At 41.1% G+C, this 27,956-nt stretch overlaps 1 protein-coding gene and 1 long non-coding RNA gene across 3 annotated transcripts in view; one reads left to right on the forward strand and one right to left on the reverse strand.

Moving 5' to 3' along the window:
- Positions 1–27,543, forward strand: part of LOC136834453 (uncharacterized) — a 38,203-nt gene extending 10,660 nt beyond the window's left edge. For both annotated transcript variants that reach the window (XM_067097055.1, XM_067097056.1), the window contains exons 2-4: positions 761–831; positions 5,039–5,128; positions 14,917–27,543. In XM_067097055.1, the coding sequence (XP_066953156.1) occupies positions 780–831; positions 5,039–5,128; positions 14,917–15,116 (342 nt within the window). In that variant the 5' untranslated portion in view covers positions 761–779 and the 3' untranslated portion in view covers positions 15,117–27,543. The remainder of the gene's footprint in view (positions 1–760; positions 832–5,038; positions 5,129–14,916) is intronic.
- The window catches only part of LOC136834455 (uncharacterized), a 42,396-nt gene that overhangs the window by 10,479 nt on the left and 3,961 nt on the right, over positions 1–27,956 (reverse strand). The window lies entirely within an intron of this gene.

Raw genomic sequence — 27,956 nt, forward strand, 5'->3', positions numbered from 1 at the left:
AAGAATGGAACTCCGACATAATCCGGGGACTGCCTGCAATGGCACAACTCATTACTTTAAGCCCAGAAGTCTAGCAGTTGCACCATCCCTCATGTCCAACAAGCTAGAGGTGTGGGATTCCTTCCTAAGCTCTTCCAGACCAGGAAGGTATTCCCAGGTACATAGAACCAAATCAGTCAGTTCAAAGATTTACCCAAACTCCACCCTCCAAGGGGTAATTCTCCTATGTAAAGACTGAAGGTTTCTATTTGTGTAGAAACAACTGCAAATTTTAAGGTATTTTGTATTTTTCCTAATACACAAACTTGAAGGTCTTTACATTTACAGCCCACCTCTGATACCTGGGCCGAAAGGCAAAGTGGCGTGAAGACCGATGAGTGAGCGGGGCTTCCCCCCACCACTGGTAGTTAATTACAATGTCTGAAGTTAAATGGCCGTTCCAGCTCGCGTCTGAAAGCTAAATGCCATGTAAAGACCTTCAGGTTTGTATGTTATGAAAAATAAAAATTACTTTAAAAATTTTATGTTTTTTCCACTCTTACTCCCATTTTGTGTTATGATGAATTCCTACAGAATTATGGTTTAAATTCTTCTACTTAGCATTTAGATTATTTTATGTTATACTGTTATTAAAACTGTAATGCTGGAAGACTGAATTTCAGTCAGTAAATTGCAGTGTAACCTCATGTGCTTTAAGATTTTATAGCTGAAAACATTATGACTACCCATTATTTCTGACAAGATTTTGTTTGTTTTTCAGAACTTGATGCAGTTGAAAAATGGGGCGTTTTATTGGAATTTTCTTTATTTTGTGTGCTGTCCTGACCATCGGTAAGTTTTCTCTCTCTCTCTTGCCTTGAATAAGACTTGGTTCAAAACTGTGAGGCCCTTGTAAGATCTCAGGGCCAGGAAGTAGTGACAGAGTGATTTCTTCTGTCAGTAAAACCAAGCAAAAATTATATACATACATTATATATCTATATATATATATATATATCTATCTATATATCTATATCTATATATCTATTTATATATATATCTATATATCTATCTATATATCTTTATATCTATATATCTATTTATGTATCTATATTTATATATATCTATATATATATATATCTATATATATATATATATATATATATATATATATATATATATATATATATATATATATATATATATATATATATATATATATATATATATATATATATATTTTTATATATACACACACACACAGTCAATCAAGGTTTTCACGGGTGTTAGGGGCCACAACGACCTGCAATAAGCTGAAATCGCGTTAAGTTGGAACCCTTCTCTAAAAATGCTTATAATTGCCTATTTTAACAGTTCAAGCATCAAATATGCCTTAAACTATCATCTTACACCAAATATACTAGCAGATTAGGCACCCAGAGCAAAATTTGAACTTAAGGGGGCAAAGGGGAGAGCTCTGAACCCAATTTTAACTTGTGACCCTGTCTGTGTATCTCTGAAAGGTCATAAGTTGACAGTTCATAAGCAGGGTAGTGCCATACATATATATATATATATATATATATATATATATATATATATATATATATATATATATATATATATATACAGTGGTACCTCAGTTAACGAACAGTTCTGTTCACAAATAAATCGGGCTATGAACCAAATGTTTGAAAATTTTTTGTTCCTGTTCACAAACGTGCTTCAGGCCGCGAATACATAAATGTCCATCTTAGCTGATAGCCCAGTTGAACTGGCGATAACTATACAGTACATATATATACCTATAAATACCTATTTGTATTTCATTATTTTTTCCTGACCTGAGTGGGCCGTTATGCAGGTTCTTTAATATACTCAGGACGTGGCTGTCATGACTGACGGCAGATGCAACAAACAAAGGAGGGAAAACAACAAAAACAATAAAATGAGCTTAAAATTAATTTATTTACAATATTTACAAGTGAGACAGGTCTGGTAAAATGTCCAGCACTAAACAAAATAAAGTTAAATAAACGATTAACTTCATAATCCAGAAAGTAGCTTAAAAAACAAAAAAGGCAAAAATAAACAACAGCAGGCAGAAAAAAATACAAACATACGTCCTCCATCGGGGCACCAAGACAGCCCTCAGCTGCACAACAGGGACAAAACCCACCAACCAGAATACCCCGATGGAGACGTCAGGACAGCCTCACGCTGTCATATGAGCAGCTCGTGGTCCACGACTACTCATGGTCACACTCCATACGACGTGCTCCACTTCGTAGGCGTGCTTAAATCGACCAACGTCGACTCAAAAACTGCCTGCTTTCATGCCGCTACCTTTGCTGCCCTACCAGACCCGACTATCAAACGAGAACATATGAATAATAAACCAGGGAACGAGCGGGGAAATGTTCCCGCAAAACCATCACTTAACGTGACAGGTATGAATTAAACCAGTGTAGAAATGTTTGAATTAAAGCTAATGGTAAAAGATGAAAAATGAAGAATAAAACATGATAAAAATGATAGAATTCAGCTGCATATGTAGTTGCCTAGGCAGAGGCTTGAATGCATAATTGTTAAGTAAAAAGAAGTGGAGTCTCTAAAATGAAAAGTAAGATAGTGAAATTTAGATTACAGGAATGCAGTCCTTTACCCGAAATCCTCAGGGCCAGATGTGTTTCGGTTTTTGGAAGTTTTCAGATTTCGGAACTGTGGGGTCAGGAGCATGACCAAACATCACTATTGTAGCAAAAACATTTTTTCCCCTTTTTTCATGTTTTTTTTTTCATTTTAGTTATTTATTCATTATAATTTATTATTATTTATTATATTAATAAGATAGTGGGACAATTAAGACCATAAGTTCACAAACATTTTGTTTTCAACAAAAACTTCCCATAAAATGCAAAAATATACATGATCAAAATTGTAATTCAACTTGTGAATTTTAACGATAAATAAGGCTATAAAATACATTTCATCATATCGTTACTATCATATTGTTACTAACGTCGTCATCAGTTTGCAGTCGTAAATCTGAGGACGGTCCGGGAACAGGATTCGCGAGTGATGACTCATCACCACGACAGACTGTTGTGGGATTTTTCATACCACTATATTAAAATTATTGTTGAAATCTTGTTTTCATAAAGAAATAATCATATAAAGCAAATTACTGAGTAATTTTTGCCATCAGCAACCAAGTAATTACGATCCTGACAACGTTCAAACTTAGTGCCATCACGACATATGTCTATAAATAGAACAGAAGTAGAGAGCTGTCATTGGCTAGCAGATCTCCATGGCAACCAGCCAGCCAATCAGGTTTTAGCTGTATTCTGCCTGAGAAGAATGTTTTGCTCAGAGAAGCTGACGATAACGTAAGTGCGTGTGTTTTGAATACAAATGTGTAGTTTTCAATAGTGTATGTATTTTACTGATTACATGAAGAATAGAATTAATTAATTCTTATTACTTTGAGTGCAAAATTGTTGGTTCAGAGATTCTTCAGCAACAAAATATATATATTTTTTTTTTGCTTCAGAAGATATTTACTGACATAGCCTACCTTTAAAACAAAATTCTTCTCTTTAATCTCTCGAAGATAGAATTACGCTGCATAGATGGAACTGGCAATTTTCTCTCTCTCATTTCATTTGCCACGTAAACACAAGTATTGTTCAGTAACTCAGCTTTTGTCTTCGTAAAGTTTACCTTTGTCATGTCTTTTCTTTCCTAAAAAACATACAGAGCATCGTACTGTACTACGATACATCCTACCCTTCCAGACGATAGCATTTCTTAATGACGGTTCGAGTTCCTCATTGGATGGGTGGGTACCGTTCTCATCTAGCGCTCTGCTGGCCCCGTGTTCGATCCTCTGACCGGCAAATGAAAAATTAGAGGAATTTATTTCTGGCGACAGAAATTCATTTCTCGCTATAATGTGGTTCGGATTCCACAATAAGCTGTAGGTCCCGTTGCTAGGTAACCATTTGGTTCTTAGCCACGTAAAATAAATCTAAACCTTCGGGCCAGCCTTAGGAGAGCTGTTAATCAGCTCAGTGGTCTGGTTAAAGTAAGGTATATTTAACTTAATGACGGTACACACTGTCCACAAGTTAAATTGGTTACAAGTTAAGATCATTATAGTTTAAATAATACAGAACAGTATATACAATATAAAATAGAAATATAAATGAAAAGTTTTTTATTTACCTTTGGTAAATAAAAAAGGAAAATGGCAACTATCTTAAATCGTGGTCGAACATTACATATTTTAAATCGGTTGACCCTCTTTGGTCTCCGTTGTATCTATCCGATCTCCAGATTAACAGGGTCGGTTAAAAGGGTTAAAATATATATATATATATATATATATATATATATATATATATATATATATATATATATATATATATATATATATATCCATACTGGGTAAGTGGTGAAACCTATGTGTTTGAGTTCGCACTTGGTAATACCTTACTCTTTTGTTTGTAATTATTTTGGTTAGTTGTATTTGATTTGTTTTGTCTTGCGTAAGGGTAAATGAGTTTTTTAGAGCAAGCAATGTTAGATTTATGTTACGGACCCATTGCTCCTCACTGGAGAAAGCCACCCTGAACTGATTACACATACATTTCTAAAATTCAACCTTTTTGCAGTCTTTTTAATAAAAGTAAATTTTCCTTCATACTAATGAAAAGCGTATTCAAAACAATTCAACAAAAAAGGATCCTATGCACTCTGTAAACAAGCATTAATAATGATAACGTTGCTGACAGCAGTCAAACTGAAAAGACTGACAGCAGTCAAACTGAAAAGACTGAACTTCAAATATATATATATATATATATATATATATATATATATATATATATATATATATATATATATATATATATATATATATATATATATATATAGCTACAAGTGTTAAGATAATTTGTTGATGAATTATGTAATTTCACTAACTAATGACTTTAAAGTGTTCAGAAAGATGAAGCAAAATTAGTTATAATTGTGCACTTTCTAAATTTCGCAGGATCAGCTTTGAAATGCTTCGAATGTGATGAAGGCAGCTGTAATATTCAAGATTGTGGTGGCAGCTGTGTCAACATCATCACCAAAAACAGTATGTTGTTTTTTCTTCTGTTTCTTGTGACATGCAAGGAATTTCATTTACTATTATAGTTCACATTTTATCTGGCCAAAATTTAGTGTCTATGCTGTGACATAAATATGAAAATAGGTATTTTGAGGTAAAGGTGGTTGAAGTGAGTCTTCAAACAAACTGCAAGGATTTGTTATCTATCCAGAAACGACTTACAGACATAAAGAGCAGTGACCAACAAAGTAATTTCTGTCTTCTCAGACAACTCAGCGTCTTTGGCTTGTCTAAGATGGCAAGAGCCCGTGAAGTCAGAAACTTGGTACCCATCACCATGGATTCACTTGTTTGGACAGAGGGGAGGAATATTGCTCTAATGCCCCAGTTTGTGCCTGGTTGACTGAATGTTCTGGCAGACATGCTAAGTTGTTCGGGACAAAAAACTCTCACAGAAATGGACTTCAAACCCTGCAGTTTGTGAGGTGATTTGGAGAGAGTTTGGCCCACCTCTCATCGATCTGTTGGCAACAAAGCTGAATCACTGTCTCCAGCTATATGTCTTCTCAGTTCTGGACACACTCAAGCCTGGGCAGTACATGCTGTGGTTCAAGATTGGACAAACCTATTTGTACATTTTGCAAATACATTCCCTCCATTTCCACTGTTGAAGGAGGTGATCCAGAAGTTGAGGGCATCCAGAATACCATCACAATTCTAATCGCTCCATGGTGGCCGAGGAGGCATTGGTTCCCGGACCTTCTGCAAATGTCAGTAGAAGTTCCCAGACAATTATCTCAGTGGACAAATCTACTCAGACAGATGGGGACAAGGAAGCTTCATGGAAACTGTTGACAAACTCGTCAGCCCTAGAGGCTTTTCAGGGTCGTCTAGGGACTCAATCCTTGCGACAAGGAGAAAGTCCAATAATATCATATCAGAAACAGTGGGAACAAGTCCAGGGGTATTTCGTGTCTTTGCACCAGCATTGATAATATAATGAATTTTCTGCGCATCTTGAGATGTGCCAAAGATTTGTCTGTTGCCTCCATCAAAGGCAGTAAATCCATCCTAGATTGTATGTCAAACAATATTGGGTTTTGCAAAGCTATTTGCTCATGTCAGCTGTAAGTGCTGAAGTTTCTGCAAAGGCCATTTTTATGGAACCTGGATGGGGTCTTAAGACACCTTAGGGGCCCTCTTTTCGAACCCCTGCGAGAGGCATCTCTCAAGGCCCTTTCTTTGAGACTCTGTTGCTGGTGGCCTTGGCTTCGGCCAAAGAGTAAGTGATTTACAAACAATATTATTATTGATAAGGGTTTCATATACTGGAGCAGAAATGTCTTTTTTGGCATCCTTTCGTGGTAAGAATGATTTCAAAGCCAAAGCTCTACCAAGGGTTTTCTCTACCCCAACTTTGGAAATTCCCAACTCTTGAGGAAGAGCAACGTTTCTTCCTTGTTAGGGTTCCAAGGGTTTATATATCCCGGCTTAAACCATCAAGAAAGCAGTGTAGGAACCTATTTTGCAATGATAGGAATCCTGAGGTTTCTATGTCCAAGAATTCCATGGCTTTCTTTATTAGGTCCTTAATCCTGGAAGCACACCATGTGTTTCCTGAGGATTGTCCCCTATTGAAGGTGAAACCACACGTTAACAGACCAGCAGCTGCACCTGTTGGTTTTCATCAGCACCTCTCTCTAGACCCTCTGGTTTTGGCAGTGTAGTGGAGGTGTAGTCCTGTGGTCACCTCTAAGTACTTGAGGGACGTCAAGATCCAGTTTGAAGACTGCTGTACACTACTAGCTATAGCTTCGGCAAGGGAGATTATCTCATAGTCATCCTCTTATGAGTCATGAACAGGTAAGGTTCTCTCTTTTGACCTCTGTCCCAGGTATGTGTTGACCCTATGTATTTGAGTTTGTACATGGTAATATCCTACTCTTGTTTGCAATTATTTTGCTTAGTTGTATTTGCTTCATTTTCTCTTGGGTAAGGGCAAACTGAGTTTATCTTTAGAGTAAGTAATGTTAGATTGATATATATATATATATATATATATATATATATATATATATATATATATATATATATATACACTGTATATATGTGGCTCGGATGATACACAATCAAGGGTTCATGGAAAGGCTTTCTATTTGCAAGCATTTATGCAAGAGCCAGTGCTTAACATTGCTTGATGCATTTTCAAGGCTGAAAAACCGGTTAAGAACAATAAACACTTGTATATATAATATGAAAGGTATATATGGGTAGGTGTTCTGCGCCCCTTTGCTATATTTTGTCTCTCCCTTTTTGTTCTTTTTTGCTCTCTGTTCTGCCTTAGATGTAAATAAGGTGAGAAATAGATTTTGTATATACCTTTCACATTATATATAAAATTATTCATTGTTTTTAGCCGCTTTTTCAGCCTTGACAATGCATCAAGCGATGTGAAACGTCGGCTCCTGAATAAATGTATGCAATTAGAACACCTTTCCATGAACTCTTGATCATGTACATACATACATACATACATACATACATATATATATATATATATATATATATATATATATATATATATATATATATATATATATATATATATATATATATATATATACATATATATATATATACATGCAGTGGTATGAAGCTACCAGTCAATGGTTCAAACTTCACTGATGGCTCGAATCGAGCCATTGCAAAAATTATGGTATCTCGGAGAGACTACCAGGATGAAGTTCAGGTAACACTGGCCATATGCACAAGAATGTCACTGGCTGAGGGCCTTCTTCAGGAAGGGCATATGCACAAGAATGTCAGCTGAGGGCCTTCTTCAAAGGGGGAATTACCAGGTAAACACTTAGGTTTCACCTAATTATGTTTACATCAAACACATATCAGAAGAAAAATGGAGCATAAATCAAGACAGGTAAACAGAATCCTGTCACACAGTAAGAACAACAAACAACAGGGTATTTTCCCAGAAGAAACTCAAAGGACCCGCTTCAAAAGGGCACTGCAGGGGGTAGAGAAATAGTGGTTACACCACTGCGTACGCAAGATATGGACAGATCCACAGCAGGCTAACTTCTATCTGTAATCAGGAACACAAGTGGTTATGTAGCTGCTGTAGGGAACTTTGATTAAGGAATCAAGGGAGTGCGCAGAAGGTGCTTTAAAAGGAACCCAATTCAGAGGATTCCAATTCCAAATAGTCTAGCTATAATTCACTTCACTGGAACTTTGATTAGTACAAGAAAAAACTAGAAGCAATACAGGTCTCGCTGCAGGTATATCACCTTAGAAAAGGAAACGGAAAATAGTAAAAGACTAACAGGGACATGACTGACATGAGAACCTTGACTTGGGTACATTACCTTCGTTGGGGGATGGATTCCTCGTCCTCGGGGGCCAGCAGTGGAGGGTAGTGTTAAGGGATTTACTACAAAGATAACCTTAGGCTCTGGACAGCCACTTGGGATAGCAAGGGCCAGCTCAAGGAGCAAGAGGGAGGACTATAGTGTCCTGGGTGAGTTCCAACGTCTTCTGAGAGCAATCAGGTCTTTCTTCACCCTTTTATGAACTCGTATGGATTACATCATTCTTCATTCCAGGCAGTGTTACTGTCGTTCGCTTGGCATCCTGTTTTCTATACAGTTCGCATGTGGGATGTGCAGGTCATCTGGCCAGGTGTTCAAGATGGTGCCGGACACATGGTCAGTTGCTGAGCGAGGGCACCGGACACATGGTCAGTTGCTGAGCGAGGGCGCCGGACACATGGTCAGTTGGTAAGCGTGGGCGCCAGACACATAGTCAGTTGCTAAGCGAGGGCGCCGGACACATGGTCGGTTGCTGAGCGAGGGTGCCGGACACATGGTCAGTTGCTGAGTGAGGGTGCCAGACACATGGTCAGTTGGTAAGCGAGGGCACCGGACACATGGTCAGTTGCTAAGTGAGGGCGCCGGACACATGGTCAGTTGCTAAGCGAGGGCACCGGACACCTGGTCAGTTGCTGAGCGAGGGCGCCGGACACATGGTCAGTTGCTAAGCGAGGGCACCGGACACATGGTCAGTTGCTAAGCGAGGGCACCGGACACATGGTCAGTTGCTAAGCGAGGGCACCGGACACATGGTCAGTTGCTAAGCGAGGGCACCGGACACATGGTCAGTTGCTAAGCGAGGGCACCGGACACATGGTCAGTTGCTAAGCGCGAGGCACCGGACACATGGTCAGTTGCTAAGGCGAGGCGCCGGACACATGGTCAGTTGCTAAGCGAGGGCACCGGACACATGGTCAGTTGCTAAGCAAGGGCGCCGGACACATGGTCAGTTGCTAAGCGAGGGCACCGGACACATGGTCAGTTGCTAAGCAAGGGCGCAGGATACATGGTCAGTTGCTAAGCGAGGGCACCGGACACATGGTCAGTTGCTGAAGGGCGCCAGGATACATGGTCAGTTGCTAAGCGAGGGCACCGGACACATGGTCAGTTGCTAAGCGAGGGCACCGGATACATGGTCAGTTGCTAAGCGAGGGCACCGGACACATGGTCAGTTGCTAAGCAAGGGCGCAGGATACATGGTCAGTTGCTAAGCGAGGGCACCGGACACATGGTCAGTTGCTAAGCGAGGGCGCCGGATACATGGTCAGTTGCTAAGCGAGGGCACCGGACACATGGTCAGTTGTTAAGCGAGGGCACCGGACACATGGTCTGTTGCTAAGCGAGGGCACCGGACACATGGTCAGTTGCTAAGCGAGGGCGCCGGACACATGGTCAGTTGCTAAGCGAGGGCACCGGACACATGGTCAGTTGCTAAGCAAGTGCACCGGACACATGGTCAGTTGCTAAGCGAGGGCACTGGACACATGGTCAGTTGCTAAGCGAGGGCGCTGGACACATGGCCAGTTGCTGAGCGAGGGCGCCAGACACGTGGTCAGTTGCTGAGTGAGGGTGCCAGACACATGGTCAGTTGCTAAGCGAGGGCACCGGAATGGTCAGTTGCTAATCGAGGGCGCCGGACACATGGTCAGTTGCTAAGCGAGGGCACCGGACACATGGTCAGTTGCTAAGCGAGGGCACCGGACACATGGTCAGTTGCTAATCGAGGGCACCGGACACATGGTCAGTTGCTAATCGAGGGCACCGGACACATGGTCAGTTGCTAATCGAGGGCGCCGGACACATGGTCAGTTGCTAATCGAGGGCGCGGACACATGGTCAGTTGCTAAGCGAGGCACCGGACACATGGTCAGTTGCTAAGGGAGGGCACCGGACACATGGTCAGTTCAGTTGCTAAGCGAGGCACCGGACACATGGTCAGTTGCTAAGCGAGGGCGCCGGACACATGGTCAGTTGCTAAGCGAGGGCGCCGGACACATGGTCAGTTGCTAAGCGAGGGCACCGGACACATGGTCAGTTGCTAAGGGAGGGCGCCGGACACATGGTCAGTTGCTAAGCGAGGGCACCGGACACATGGTCAGTTGCTAAGCGAGGGCGCGGGACACATGGCCAGTTGCTGAGCGAGGATGCCGCTCTCTCTTTTGGCTTTCTTCCTCTGCCGGCTTTGCCTGCCTCCAGTGGGATTAGCATCTCCCGGTGAACAGCACCTGAAATCAATGTCTTTGGCAGTCACTAGGGCAAGGTAAGGATTAAAGATTTACACAAATGGGGCAGTGGTGAGAGAAGGTGAGTAGGGACGAATTTTACCCACAGTTACCTTCAAGATTAAAATGAATATAATGAACATTATTTCAAGGAAAGTAAAATTATTCTTATATTGCAACTTACGTTAGGTCTTGGAAAATGAGGTGGTGTGTGCGAGGTGTACCTCATTACACCTCCCCCATCCAGTTGGCATTTACACCCTTAGTCAGGTTGGAATGGCTACAACCATGTTAGCTCATCTGACAAGCTATCCTCTCTTCACAACCCTCGGGTTACATAATTCTAAAGTTTAACACATCTGCGAAAGATGAAAGTCAAATAACAACAGTAATAGAAAATCACTCGTGACATTTACTCTACTAACAGAATTAATTATGCTGGTAGCAGTGGTAAAAACTTTAATATGATGATACTAGACAGCATTCAAAGAAAACAAACAAGTGAAACGGTTGTTTATTTATTAACAACCAAAAGCAACATTAAAGGTTACTCCATTTATTCTTAAAATACTCCATGCACTTATTAGTAACAGACTTGCATAAAAAATAACGTGGTTAATTAGCCTTGAGGAGGCAGTACAACAAAGTATTCACAGTCTTATATTAAGTGTTGCCATGATACTTTAGTGTGACGGCTCTGTGCTATTCAGGGCATCATAATTACAGGTGTCAATAGATGCTGGTACAAGTACATGAGATGTATCAGTATGTAGTGTTGGCTACGGGAATCAATGGTTCACAGATTACTGGGAAAGAGAATAGTAACAAGAAGGGGGATATTTTAAACTTTGGGAGCCACTGGTATGGCAGACCAGTAACATGGCACTCACTCTGGAGGGGGTGCCAGGTTACTGGTATGGCAGACCAGTAACATGGCACTCACTCTGGAGGGGGTGCCAGGTTACGGCGAGGGGGTTCTACTTAGTTGCTGGTGAAGGAATTAGTCCTGCTGTTGCCTGGACAGGACATCAGCAATTTTGTTATCTGGTCCTTTAATGTGCTCAATCCTCCAGTTATAATCTTGGAGGTCGATGTACCAGCACATTAGGTGCTTATTCTGATTACGGAATGTAGTAAGATACCTCAGGGGTTATGGTCCATTAAGACATTCAAAGGGAATTTACGGTCCGTGTGATATGATTCAAAGTGCTTCATAACCAATATCATGCCCAGTAACTCCTTCTCTATGGTGCTGTATTTAGCTTGAACTGGACTTAACTTCTTGGAGTAGTATGCTACTGGATGTCTAACTCCATCTTTCTCCTGGAACATTGCAGCACCAATGCCAACATCACTAGCATCAACCGCGGGAGAGAAAGGCCGGCTGTAGTCGGGTGTTTGGAGGACGAGCTTGTTAATAAGGACCGTCTTTAGATTGTTGTACACCTGTTCGCATTCTGGCGTACAGTGGAACGGCTGCTTCCCTCAGAAAAGGTTAGTGATAGGGAAGCGGCACCAGTGAAGTCTGGTATGAACCAGCGAAAGTACTGTATTATGCCGATAAATTGCTGCGCCTCCCTCTTTGTTCATGGATATGGCATACTATGGATTGCTCAGATTTTACATCATTAGGAAGCAACTTTCCACTTCTGACAGGATGGCCTAAAAAGGTTATCTTTGCCACACCAAACTGGCATTTCTTAAGGTTAATAACCAGATTGGCTTTTTGAAGGGTTACTAGGATCTGGCGGAGAATTTTCAGGTGTTTCTCCCAAGAGTTTGCATACTTTACTATGTTGTCAAGGTAGATGACACAGTTATCGATACCTTCCAGGATTTTATTCATGAGTCACTGAAAGCAACTCGGTGCATTCTTTAAGCCAAATGGCATTACTTTATACTGGTGGAGACCCTTGGGAGTTATGAAAGCAGTTAGAGGAAGACTTCTCCTGTAAGGGTACTTGCCAATAACCCTTCTCAAGATCTATCTTGCTCAAGTGGCGAGCACTCCTGAGACTGTCTAGGCAGGTTTCAATCCTTGGAAGAGGGTAAGGCTCAGGTTGAGTAACCTCATTAAGTTTTCTGTAATCGATACAGAGCCTATCTCCCCCTCCTTCCTTGGGGACCAGTGCAATGGATGAGGGCCACTCGTTTTCACTGCGCTCAATCAAGCCAAGCTCAAGCTGGAGTGTGATTTGTTCCTCGATCCTTCTGGGCTTTTCGGGATTGGCCTTATAATAGCTGTGCGCTATCGGTTGAGCACCTTCCGGTACCTTTATGCTATGCTCGGCCACGTCCGTGCAGCTGAGCGTGTCTTGAGTGACGAGCGGGTATTCACCCAGCAATTGACGCACCTCAGCTCATTGAGTTTGATCTAGGCCCAGAGTTATAACTTCGAGGAGGTGCAGACTTTGGAGTTAGATGAGGGTGGAGGCACTGCAGATGCGGCGCCAACTATTGCACCTGACGTTGATGGTGGATCCTAGGTTCTCTTTCCTTTGCGAGGGAGGTACAGCTTTAGCAAATTTATATGAAGCCATTTAGCTTTCTTCTGGCTGCAATTTACCCAGGTAGTTTAGGTCCTTGCATTTTCCCAGGACCCTATGTGGCCTTGTGAACTGCATTTCCAAAGGGCGTGTTGCTGCAGTCCAGAGGACGAGGACTGAGTCACCTATATCGAAGGAATGAGTTCTGGCTGCCTGGTCAAATTTCAACTTGACTTGTTCTTGAGTTGCAGCTTCGTTTGCTTGGGCTACTGCCCAGGCAGCTCAGAGTCTCTGCTTGACAATCGAGAGATCTGTTGCCCATTTGGCCTTCATAGGGTCAGCCCAGGCCTCGTACAGGGTGTTGAAGGGACCCCAGGTAGAATATGCACAGAGCAATTCAAAAGGGCTGTATCCCAGAGTTTCTACAGGAGCTTGCTGAATGGTGAAGAGGGCGTAGGGGAGATTCTCCTCCCAATTTATACCTTCCTCGTGACCAAGCTTGTCAAGGTAGATTTCAGGGTCTGGTGGAAATGTTCCATGATCCCTTGGCTTTCTGGACAGTATGGAGTAGAATTGATATGCTTAACACCATGACTTGCCATGCTGTCACAGAATTCTTGCAACATGAAGTGTCACCCTTAGTCACACTGGATTGTTTCAGGGAATCTGAAAAGGCAAAAGAATTGAATGAGGGCTTATACTGCATTATTGGAGCTCTCGCTCCTGATGGTAATGGCTTCAGGGTACCTGGTGAAACAATCAATGAATGTCAGGCAATGACTGCTCCCAAATTTGCCCTTGGTACGCCCTCTAGGTGTGAAGTAGTCGACACAGACATCCTTGAAGGGAACTCGTATGGATGGGATGTTCTTTATTGGGGCCTTAGGGATGACTTCATTGGGGTTGCCAGTGATCTGGCACCTAGGACAGGAGGCAATGAAGGCTTAACCACTTTGCAGAGGTCAGGCCAGTAAAACTTACCTTCTATGGCATGGGCGGTCCAGGTGACACCAAAATGTCTGCTACGGCCATCATGCACTAGTCGTAGGAGGTTTGGTTGTAGAGGTGGGGGAACCAATACAAGCCGATTGAGGATGGAAGTAGGCTCTGACCTCCCCCAGACCTGGTGGAGGTCATTGATTTTGTATCACTTTTTTTCATGAGAATATCCACTGCTGCTTTGTTATCCCATTCGTGGACAGCAGTGACCTTCCTAGAAACAAAAGATGCCACAGTACCTAGTTAACAGCACCTGTTGTATATGCTAAAGGAACACCTTTTACATGCCTAAATCTCTATCTTTGGAAATAATTCTTACCATTGGTAAAGAGAGTTTTCTCTTTATGCTGTCATCCACAAACCTTTTCATGATTATTTCTTATCTGACCAGGACATCATCATCTCTTGCTTTAATGTGTTACTAAGGATGCGTTAAATAGTTTTGCGTTTTGTGGGAAAATTTGCCATTTTTGTAAACAATGTCAGTTATGACCAACATTATTTTTTACATAGTGCCTTTCATCCTAACCCATCAGACTGTATCAACTCAGTAACGAAAAGGGTAATATGACTTCATTTGAGGACCAAAGTGTAGTTTAACGGAAGATTAAATTTCTGTTATGGAAGGGCTACTGTTTTCATCAGTTGACAGGTAAACATGTCTAGAATATTGGTTTGCATATTTATGAAACAGTAAAATTTTAACAACTTCTTTTTTACAGATGATGTGGTGGTGACACAGCAAACCAATTGTTGGCCAATTGTAGAGGAGAAGAAATGTGTAACAAGTGACACTCATGGAATTATAACGAAAACTTGTTACTGCAACACAGATGGATGTAATGCTGGCTCCATCACGAGCTTGTTTGGATTGTTGCTTGTGGTGCCTCTTATTATTCATTGCATTTTATTTCTTTACTAGTTAAAAGGTGTAACAAATGTAGTGTGAAGGGCCTAACGAATTTTGATGAATTCACACTTAAAAGTAATCTTGTGCTTATTCATTAATTATTTGTATACCTGCTTATAAACTGAGTGTGGGCCTGATTTCAAACTAAAAGCAATATTACTACAGTAGCTGGAAATGAAACGCTTATTACAGACGATTCAGTATTAACTCACCATTAACCCTTAAGGGATAGGCTAATTATATATCATGCACTCCCCCCCACACCAGGCAAACTTTAAGGTTGGCCATTTTAAGAAACAAACACATCAATGAAAAGAGGTAGATATGCAAGTGCACATGGTGTAAGAAAAATATTTCTAAAAAATTTTTCCTTCCTTCCACAGGCAATTGAAAGTGACTATTGACAACCCTGTGTGAAGCCTCTTTTACAAGACACTCGTAAATTTTACCCAGTTATACATGTTTTCCAAATAATTCATGTTATTTTATTTTGTAAAATTATAATTACAACTCACACAGTATCATAACATATCAGATATAAAATTAGTAACAAATTCTGAGCATATTTGTCGTAAAATATTTACGTAAATTTACTGAGATCAGGAAATGCAGTAACTTATTTATGCATGTTTTTTCTAATATTTCTTTGCAAAATTACAGTTATGACTGACATCATATCATAAAAGATAAGAGCTAAAACCAACAGCAATCCCTGGGTATATTTACGAGCAAATAAATACAAAGACGTCATGAGAGAGAGAGGAGCATGACATTCCCCCCTTCAAGTCAAGAAAAATACTGAAGGTCCCACTCCCAAGACGCCCACGATCGAGCTGAGCTGAATTCTTTAGTTGCCACAATTCATTTATGGGCCATTGAAGTATTGGAAACTCTTTCCCGCTCGATTCAGACAAATCGTATGGCACGTAATATTAATCCTCCTGAGAGGGGATCCGTCCACCACCCAAAACCTGTTTTAGATCCTCTGTTGATGGGGTCCGTCCATTAAGACCAAGCTATATACATATATATATTTATATATATACAGCCGACCCTCCTTAAACTGGACCCCTTTAATCCGGATATGGGATAAGATGGACACCAAAGAGGGTCAGCCAATTTAAAATATGTAATGTTTGCCCTTGATTCAAGGTAGTTACTGTTCCTCTGCTTGTCGCATACCATTTTTCATTTTACTTACCAAAGATAAATAAAAAACTTTTCATTTATATTTTTATTTTATATATACTGTTCTATATTTATACTGTACTAAACTGAACTGCTTTTAACTTGTAACCAATTGTAGTGGGAAGGGGTTACGTGAATGTTACTGTGTTTTTTTCTTGTTAGTTACTTTTAATGGGGGCTAATTAAGGGAGAGTTAGGTTGCTTTGTGGTTACATCATGAAGACGGTGGGTGGAGCTTTCATTAGGGAATGGTGACGATCTTAAGACGTCATTGAGAGCGCTTGACACTTATCCCATTCTCTCTGCAAGCCCATTTTCTTTGTGGGTGGACTGAAGTATTTCGAGTGTTTGGGAAAATTTCTGATTATCGATCGCGACGGCGTTTAAAGTTTTTTTTCTTAATTGTTCGCATCTGCAGTTGGGGTTACTTCATTGTTCATATTTGCATTAGTGTTGGGGGTTTGCTGAATTTTCAACGAGTTTTTTTCCTCTCCTTTCTCTTTCTACCTTTGGGGAGTTATATAAAGCTGAGATCAGGTCGGGTACTTGGAACTTGGAGGATTATCCATTTGGATACTATGTCATTGGCTAACGAAGATAAGGATAAAGTGACAGTGTTGGACAAATTTACATCTGTAAATGCAGGAATTCAGCCTTTTCCAGGGCTGGTTGATGGCATTCTTCCAGTTCCCCGTGAAGTTTTTATAGAGGGTGCGTTGAATTTTTTAATCGCCAAGAAAATAATGGATGGGGTAGATATATGTGTGACAGTAGTATCTTTACGCTCGTAAACATTGACTGGTTAGGATGTGAGAAGATGTTGGTACATAACCAGACTCCTTCTGACTGTGACTTTCAAACATTCCAACATGAGTACAATGTGGCCTCTGCGAAGACTCTCAACATGGTGTCCTGCACAAACTGTCAGATGCCCATCCGCTGCCATAATTCATCAGATACGTTCCTTCTGCGAGGATCCCGCCTCTTTGATGCTGCATGTAGGCTGGTCATGCCAAAGTTTTGAGTCCTGGGCAAGTGTGTCTACAACTCTACTATGCGTATCTTCATGCAGCATCTTCATGGGGAACATCAAGTTGTTCCAGTGTCTCCTTTAAGGGGAGTGATCGCTTCAATTCCACCACTTCCTCAAATGCCGGAAGACGAACCTTTTCCCGTACTGAAGCAGTACCTCCTCATCGCTACTTTATCGGTGATCAGGGCCTTTGTCATCATACTCTCCGTGAAGTGGGGTATTTCTCGTGTACAAAAACATTGTGTGAGTAAACCCTCACCTGAAGATCAGCCTTCCAGGGGTGTGGTTGTCCATTTAGTGCATGAATCTACCAATTAATTATTGCTATCCCCCTAGTGCTAGGGGCAGCACTTCACTGTGGTGGCTGAGCATCTGAAAAGCTCATAGATCCCAGATATTTTATGAATTACAATACAGAGTAGATTTTTGGTCTGTATGTGTGGCTAAATGCATTGTGAAGAACCTTGAGAGAACGCTTGGCTGTTGTCTGGCATACCTCCTGATTAGGAAAACTGTATGCATGTCAAATGCGTCAGATATTCTTTTGAGATGTGAGAACATCCCTGCCTGGCGACAAGACTTTGTGAGTTTGTTCACAGGAAATGTCTGGGTTCCAGAGAATTCGTTCATATGTGTGTTTTTTGGGGGCGGAACCACAGGATGTGAAGGGATTAGTTATCAAACAAATGGTCACTTGAAGATCAACACCAAATATTGATAGAAGTCTTCAGTGAAGGCTCTGTGGTTCGAGACGTGTCGATTAGGATTGTGAATATTGCTGTTTGGAGGTAGGAAACATTTTAAATTTCCCAAACTGTAGATTGTTCTTTTCATCAACATATATCTCACTTATGTCAGGCATTTATTACACCGTGTGTACTTTATAAGTGACATGAAAGGAATTCCCATATCTTTATTTTTATACATTTGTTTAACAAGGGTTTTATTTGACTTCTTCAGATGTTTCACTGAGGAAGAGGTTAAGATTTACTCACTAGGGGATATACTGGACTTTGACTTATTTGACCTATTGTGGGGAAACTATTTAAAGAGAATAATTAGCTGAATATGGTGGAACTTTAGAGTCATTCTGGTACCCTCGTGCGACACGAACTTCTGTATTACTTTGTGGATAATTTTGAAAGGTGGGAATGCGTAAACGTCCAAGTTTGACCAGTCCATGAGAAACGCGTCTATGTAAGCAGCCTCTGGATCCGGAACGGGGGAACAATAAGTTTCTATCCTTTAATATATTTGATCATTTGGTGAACATTAATATTCCATTTTATTTCATACCTTGTTTCTTGCAATCCAGTTATTGTGAAATAAATTATTTTGGGTAATGCTTGTTTAGCTATAAACCTGAGAGAGAGAGAGAGAGAGAGAGAGAGAGAGAGAGAGAGAGAGAGAGAGAGAGAGAGAGAGAGAATGCATGTGTGTATGTACAAATGTATGGTGCCAGCAGCTACTTTGATGCGGTCACTATCAAGCTACCAATAGATAGCTCTCAGTCCTTGTAAGAATCCCCGAGTCCTGATGAAGTCGCAGGACGCCATGACAGGACCGGCCAACGATGGACGAGTCCTGACTCACAGATTCCATGTTGTACCAACAACTCACACGGAAGGAGTTCCCATTATTCTGGAAATTGGTCATTCTGGGAATTGGCTTCATGCGAGAGCACAAGGTGGCTCTCTAGCGGGTCGACAGAGGGGGAGTGAAAGTGTCGATGCCAGTGGGAACTGGGCAGTACCAACAGCTTTCCATCTTGGGTGAGAGGAGATGGTGTGTCAAGGTGGCCCGGGCATCCAAAGGGGACACGGGAGTGGTACCCGCTAGCCCTGAGACAGGGGAGGTAATCCCTCCCTCCCTCCCATCTTTATTCCCTTCCTGTCGTCCCAGCACGAAAGTCTGAAGGAGGTACACTCATATATATTAATCTCCATAATAAGTGGGCAGACTTCATGTTGCCAGGGGTCGCTACCATCGTCGATGGGAAAGGGGAAAGCAAATGCACTTTTTATTAATGTAAGTAGTAATAGGTTGGAATTAAGTAGCGAGCCTCTTTGTGATTTAGAAGTATGCACCCTTGTAACAGCCGATAACACAGTGTTGGCCTTGATTACACAGAGTCAAGGTCGTGGCGAACCACTGCTTAGAAGGCTACTGCAAACAGCTGCCAAAGCAACGCCTTTAAATTACCGCAGTCATGTAGGAGACATAGTTAGGGAATACCAAGATGTGACAGCAACTGGAGATGAGCCCCCCGGGAGAATTTATAAGTTACCTTTTAAAATAGAGACAGGAGATCATCCCCCCATTCGAACAAAGCCTTATAGAACTCCTGCATGTCAAAAAACAAGTAATTGGGGAAACAATAAATCAATTGCAAGATCAGGGTATTATTCAAGAAGGCAAATCTCCTTGGGGTTCTCCAATCGTTTTAGTTAAGTAACAAGATGGCTCTCTCAGGTTGCATGTTGATTATAGGCGACTGAATGCCATTACGAAAGATAATGCCTACCCTCAATCGAAGAGCTTTTGCTTAAAGTAAGGGAGAGTAAATTTTCCACCACGCTGGATCTCAAGTTGGGCTACCATCAAATTCCCTTAGAAGATGAGAGTAAAGAGGAAACGGCATTTATATAGCGAATAATCGGCTATTTGAATATAATTTCCTTCCTTTTGGATTAGAGAATGCTCCGGCTCATTTTGCACGAGTAATGATGTCAGTTTTAGCTTCCATGTTAGGCCATGGAGTTTTCGTATACCTAGACAATATCATTGTAATCGGCGCCACAGTAGAAGAGAATATGGCTAGCTTGTTAGAGGTTTTAGAGGTGTTGAAGCATCATGGCATGAAAATTAACCTAGACAAATGCCAATTTTTTCAGACCGAAGTGGAATTTCTGGGGCACATCATAACTTCTGAAGGCCTTAAGCCTTGTGCCGATAAAGTCGTAGCAATTAAAGAATTTCCACAGCCTAAACATGCGAAGGATGTAGCCAGCTTCCTTGGACTCGCAGGATATTACCATAAATTCATTAGGAACTTTGGCCAGATAGCGAGACCATTAAATTCATTTTAAAGCGCATCTCTTCATATCTTGAATTCCGACAAATCTAATCTCCTGTATGGCCTGCTACTGCACAAGCCCACGTTGAGTGTGGCGCATGCGAATCCTTTGCACAGAAACGGACATCTCTGGGTGAAAGACAGTGATTGTAGGCGTCCCGCCCGTCATTGCCAAAAAGGCGAAGACGTGGAAGCTTGCAGGCGTAGAGCAGATGGCTCCCATATCCAAACTGTATCAGTTATGGCTCATAGAAGCCATTCTATGGCGGCGCTCCCACGAGGAACTGGTGTATAATGTAAGTCGGTCATGTCGTTGGTCAATAAAAACAAGACATCAATTGTACCACTAACAATGTCACTGCAAAAAAAAAAAAAAAAAAACAACTGTCATAGACCAACAAACAGTTGTCTCCAAGACCCAACAGCTACTGACTGAAAAATTGTCCATCTAACACCACTGACGCAAAACGTGCTAAAACTGATTGTGTTACACAACTTCTGAACAAGCACCCGGCTAAAAAAAAAAAAAAAAAACTGAATTCATAAAAATCGATTCCCAAAAGAAAAACAGACTGAAACTGCATTCGTGAAATATAATTTCCAACAACGCCGAAACCAACAACCACCACCTGAATATGTAAAACTGCAGCACATGTTAAAATAAAAACGACCAGCCCCTGTAAATCGTCATAAAATCCCCAAACAGGTGATAGACCCCTAAAAACAGCGCGAAAATGCAGTCAGTAAACCAGCTCAACAAAAAAATGACAAAATTACGCTAAATTGCCGCAATTGCGCAGAGAGAGAGAGAGAAAAAAAGCACACAAATTACTGATCAAAACCAGTTCAGCACAAAAGTAAAGACACCCAGAGGGAAGGGGAAAAACAAACCAACTAACCCCTTATACTACTATGTTGCTCTCTTGATCTTGGATTCATGTGCAACAAATCTATACCCTTCTTTATTTCCACAACCCGAAATGGGCTTTCAAACTTAGGACCCAATTCGTAACTTAATCGATTCCTGACATTTGTTTTCAAGAACACTTTATCCCCTACCGCGACTTTTACGCCGTCAGATTTTTCGTTGCTTCTCTCGACCATTTCTTGCATCTTCGACTCAAGATTACTACTGAGACGCGCATAACGGTCTTTAGCCGCAGCTACCAACGACTTAACGTGCCGGATATCCTACCAAAGCATCAGTAGGCGAAACACCAGACGTGTCACTCACCATAATTTTATGCTATGCCGAACTGCATCTAAGTACTTATCCCAGTTCATATCATCTTCACCCACAGTAACTCTGACAGCCTCAATTACTTTCCTTTTGGCCCATTCACATAACCCATTAGCTTCTGGTCTGTACAGAATAAAAGTTACTTTCTGTATCCCCATAACTTCTGCAAAACATCCTAAAGTCTTATTCACAAATTCGTCTACAATCACCAACAGATGTCTATAGGCAAACCCAAACTCAAAAAGATTCGTAAACAGACCCATATGCATCCTGAAAACAAAACCTACTAGAGATAAAAAAGAAAAAGCTCCAACACACGAACCATACACCGAACATCACATCACAAAATTCACCACCACCACAATATGTGTTATACCCCTCCTTATCCTCACTACTCCACAACTTGTATTTAATACTCCTCACCAACAATTCACCCTCCACCTCCAGACCTGAATAAGGCAAATGATAACCCTAAATTCTCCTAAGAAACCCCCTTGCGTCTGCTAGAACCTCACCTTCATGCGACATCTTCTCCAGTAAACTAATATCCCAATGTACACACTCACCAACTACAATACACGCATGATCACCCTCCGTGTCCACAAAATATCTACTAAGAGCATCTGCCATTTCAGATTTTTCTTGCCGGGGCAAAGGTTTAGAAGTAATGGTACGGGTGGGGTGACGAGCAAAGCGAGCCCTATCAGGTAGGGGTAGGGGGGCCGCTGTAAGCTCCCCCCCCAAGAAATTTTGGGAGATTTGTGCGCATTTTGGAGCCATATAAAGCAGCAAACAGGTGTGCCACACCCACCCATGTTTATTATTATTATTATTATTATTTCAAAGGCTAGGGGGCAAACCAAGTCTTTGGCGGGGGCCATCAGGGTCTTGAGGGAAGCAAGTGGCCCCCAGTGGCCCCCGTCTGCCACCACATTATGTTTGCCTCCGATAGGCTACACATTAGAAAAAAAATCAGGCTCATTAAAAAGATCCAACAACAGCTTATGATCCGTAAGAACTTCCACATCACATTATCCCCCGAAAGCAGCATATAAAAATGAATCAAACTAGACACCACCACAAAAGCCTCCATATTTGCTGTAACTATTAATCCTTTCATCACTACTACGTATTTTAAACTTCCTACTGCAAAAAAATAAAACCTATTGCATGCAGTTTCCTTCAAAATTCTGCATCAAGCAAGCACCCACCCTTTCATGACTGTGATCTGTCACTAAGAAGGAAAAACCAAAAGCCAACCAAAATAAATCTCAAAACCTGGAGGACTTACTCAAACATCTTGAACCTTCTGAAAAGCTTTCTGTTGGGCTTCACCCCATGAAAATTGTACATCATCTTGTAAGGACTGGGATATGAGTGACATACTGGCAGGGTGTTTACTGGTTTATTGGTTCTTCCTTACTTAGATAAATGTACAGAATCTTCGATGTTATTGACGCGTGCGAGCGGTAATGTAGTGTCTACACGCAGACAGGTAAAACAGAGATAAAAGGTTCAGACATCTGTGTTTGTCGGCAGACAAACAGATGGCGATATCAAGAGACATGATTAACATACAGTGATGAAACATACATCAGTGGAAAGGCCAGGAAATTCTACATATGGCCAATTGCTTGAGATTCAAGACAGATTAATGGATACAATACAGTAGCATAATATATGTGAAATGGAGAGACATTTGGCGTCTTCACAAACAAACACACGTACAATTTGATACAGAAGATTCGTTGGAACATTATGAGTACATGATTAGAATGCTTGCATGGCAATGCAAGTAGTGGTGATTGTACATACATTAAGACAACAATGCTTAGGGAGAAACAGACGGAAATATTGTATGGTTGAAATCGCGTTCCTGTAGAGAAAGAAAACGAGACGCTCCTGTTTTGTCCTGTCCACTTCGATGATGACGATCGACGAACACACGAGCACACACGTGTTTGGAAGAGGCAGCGTTGGTACTCTCCCCAAGACGTGTGTAACGCCTGATTGTTTGGAAGAGACGGCGCCGGGGAGACGGGTTTCACAATGTTCCCCACAAGCGAGGCATCGATGCGGAAATTGTCTTGCCGACAATTGTAGTTGGCTCGAAGGGCTCGGGCTAGGGGCGGGTAGGAGGCTGAAGGGCGGCACCGGCCAGCAGGAGCTCGAGGAGGACGGGAGCGGGTTGAAGGGTGACGTCGGACGATCCTTCGGTGGCCGGCTCGAGGGCTGAAGGATGATGGCGGCTGATCCTTGGTAGCCAGCTCGAGAGGGGCGGCAGCAGGCTGAAGGATGACGTGGCTGGTCCTTCGTTGGTCAGCTCGTCCAGTACGAGTGCGGGGGCGGCTTCAGGTTTCCTGAAGGAGGCATCCAGGGCTCCGGTGGTGGAGTGGGTCATCTTGGAGGGTCGGACTTCTATTGAGAACTCAGGAGCGGCGGGAAACAGCGAGGCGGCGAATGGTCTGTCGGCGCGTGGGTCGTCATCTTGGGTCGGCCGGGTCCTTCGGGTCACTCCGGGGACACCAGTGAAAGGACTGGGATATGAGTGACATACTGGCTGGGTGTTTACTGGTTTATTGGTTCTTCCTTACTTAGATAAATGTACAGAATCTTCGATGTTATTGATGCGTGCGAGCGGTAATGTAGCGTCTACACGCAGACAGGTAAAACAGAGATAAAAGGTTCAGACATCTGTGTTTGTCGGCAGACAAACAGATGGCTATATCAAGAGACATTATTAACATACAGTGATGAAACATACATCAGTGGAAAGGCCAGGAAATTCTACATATGGCCAATTGCTTGAGATTCAAGACAGATTAATGGATACAATACAGTAGCATAATATATGTGAAATGGAGAGACATTTGGCGTCTTCACAAACAGAAACACACATACAATTTGATACAGAAGATTCGTTGGAACATTATGAGTACATGATTAGAATGCTTGCATGGCAATGCAAGTAGTGGTGATTGTACATACATTAAGACAACAATGCTTAGGGAGAAACAGACGGAAATATTGTATGGTTGAAATCGCGTTCCTGTAGAGAAAGAAAACGAGACGCTCCTGTTTTGTCCTGTCCACTTCGATGATGACGATTGACGAACACACGAACACACACGTGTTTGGAAGAGGCAGCGTTGGCTCTTACAATCTCTCCATACATCTGTCAAAGGTGCCGACAACATAGAAAACCCCTTCACAAATCGACGGTATACTCCCGTTCCCATCTCTGCCAATAATCGAACCTGTTTCTCCATCTTCGGTGTAAGAAAATTGACAACAACCCTAACCTTCTCATCATCCATCCGCACACCTTCTTTCTTTCGAAGTGACTTGTTCTAAATATACAATATCTTTCTTCAAGAAATCACATTTGGCCTCCTAAGAACCTCCCTAAGCACCTTTAGATGTTCTACAGAATCAGTGGCAACTAATATACAGACGAAAACAACTTTCCCTAGCAATCCCTGCAAAACTGTTCTTGCTGATCTCATAAAATGTTCAGCTAATACCTCACCTAATGCCTCAGTGTAGGCCTAGTCTGTACAGTCTGCTTCACCTAAATGATTCCTAAAAATCTCTCTTCTAGACTCCATGTCGGCCTCTAAAAACTCATTATGCTCCCCTAATAACGCCGCTGATGGAGTATCATCACTGTGTTCCTCCAAATCCACAATATAAGTCTTCTTCCTCTTTTAACATGCTTTTTTCCCATTTTTGTATGGGGTAAGCACGATGCCTTCTTTTGAAGGACTTTTTGATTTGGCTTTGGGGTAGACCGTAGTCTCGATCGGCTGCCCTGCCTGACATCGCTTAGACCCCGGTAGCGTATGGTACATGTATCATACCAGACCCAACGCCCCTTCTCCCAGCAGCGAGAAGTTGTTGCGCGGGTAGGTCGAGAGTTCGAGACATGTGAGATGTTTGTTATGTTTTTAGAAGATGTTGTTGTGGCTTTGTTTTGTGTGTGTATTTAGTCTGTAACACCCATTTGCTTTTTAAGCAAACCTATCTGTTGATTACATACATAATCCCGGGGTGTCTACAGGGATAGCAAAGCGTCCGCCTCTCTGATCAGTCGGCTGCGGATTTGAACCCGCGCCACAGACCTCTACGAAGTCCGAAGCTGCTGCTGTAACCAACTGTGCCATCGAGGCTCCAAATCCACAATATAAGTATTCCTCTGATATCTCCCAAGCGAACTATTGCAGCTTAACAATTCCACTCATATAACGCCATTATTTGACACCTTAATCACCGAAACTGTGATCACTGTTGGCTTAATATATCATATAAACTTTCGAAATGTATTACCAAGCTCGTGTCCCCGTTACTCGGAACTATCTCCGATTCTCGCATGTATAATTCTTTAGATTTAGTCGATAAATCAAGCAAAATAACTTTTTGCCCCACTGATAGGTTCGTTAGTTTTGATGTTTGTTCTCTTTTTACTAAAGTTTCTATAGATTCTATTTTAGAGTATCTTAGTAATGAACTAATCTATCACGAATTACCTCCACAGTACCTGTAAATCATATTATTTCACTCACTAGGCTGTGCATTTGTGATTGTAAGTGTATATTCAATGGTAAATTTTACCAACAAATATTTGGTATGGCAATGGGCAACCCTTTATCCCCACTCCTCTCAAACTTGTACATGGAATCCTTTGAAAAACGATATTTACCTAATATCATTTATACTCATTTAAAGTGGTGTAGATATGTTGACGATATTTTAGCTGTTTTGCCTGCTGGTATTGATGTAAATGATTTACTCTGTAATTTGAATAACCAGGTCCCATCCATTAAGTTTACTTAAGAATTAGAAAAAGACAATTGCCTCCCTTTCTTAGATGTTTTAATACATAGAGAAAGATTTCAATGCAAATTCAGTATTTATAGGAAACCAACCAACCGCTTAACTCATGTCCATTATCAAAATATCAATTCCTTCTTAGATGTTTTTACGAGCTTTGCGCATTGTCAGTCACCAGTATTTGGATCAAGAAAAATAGGGACAGATTTGTGTTATCCTTCACGTATACTAGCTATTTTTTTTAAATAAAGCCCCCAGAAAGTCTTATAGTGAAAGTAACATGGAGAAAGAAACCCCTAAGAACATTCTTAGCTTGCCTTATTTTAGTGGTTTTGAAAATATAAAATCATTGTTAAAATCTTTTAATGTCAACCTCGTTTTTCCCTATCATAACACATTTAAAGGAATGTTATTGACAAATAGCCCTAAGGAAAACAACAAGATATATAAAATAACATGTTTGCACTGCCCCTCTTTTGATATTGGCCAATCTAGCAAGGATTTAGATGTACAGATTAAGCAGCATAAGTATTCTGTCAAAACTAGGCAGACAACAAATGTTATATTCATTCATTTAAGTAAAAACTCTCACAGGATAAATTGGACTGAAAGTTCAGTGATTGCCAGATTGAAAGATTTCTCTTCAAGAAATCTTTTAGAATCCGCTGTTATATTGCTTACTTCCAATTGTCATTTTAACCTTAGCCCTGGCATGTATTATTTGGACTCCTGTATAAGTAAAATGTTCACGAATGACCTAAAAGGTAAAATCACTGACTTAATTAAAAATTATATATTTTCTATGCATTTGTATGTTTAATATATATTTTTTGTGAAAATGTTCACCTCGTAAAAATTTGTTTACCAAAATGAGAATTACTGAGTTGTACTTTTATAACATTTTTTGGCAGTCAGTCACCTTCCTTGTATAATCTTTTGTGTTGGATTCCAGGTACATATTTTTTCCTTTGTAATCCCCATCTGCCATTTATACAAGCTTTCTTTGTAAACTTATCTGTATATTTCTTCAGTCTGCTAAGTAAAGGATTATAAACCGAAAGGCCTTGTAGCACTCTATTGTTTCTCTTTCCTTTGTGGATTTTGTCTTTATGATATATTCATCACGTTCCATATTTTCGTAATTTAGTATATATATATATATATATATATATATATATATATATATATATATATATATATATATATATATATATATATATATATATATGTGTGTGTATATATATATGGATTTGGTTCTGATTACTGAAAAAATAAGAGACCCTTGCATCTGTCGGCTTCTGCTTGTGCCATCTTTCTCGAACTTCTTTAATGTTAGCATATATAATTGGGTCTCTGATTTGGCGTGAATAAGGACACTGCCTTTGCCAATCCTTGAAGTGTTACCCATGTCAATATCCCCAACCTTTTTTTGGATGTATCTGCTAAATTTATAGTCAATATAATTTTCCTCCCCAGCAGATACTA

This window comes from Macrobrachium rosenbergii, chromosome 53, assembly GCF_040412425.1.
Source record: "Macrobrachium rosenbergii isolate ZJJX-2024 chromosome 53, ASM4041242v1, whole genome shotgun sequence".
NCBI lineage: Eukaryota > Metazoa > Arthropoda > Malacostraca > Decapoda > Palaemonidae > Macrobrachium > Macrobrachium rosenbergii.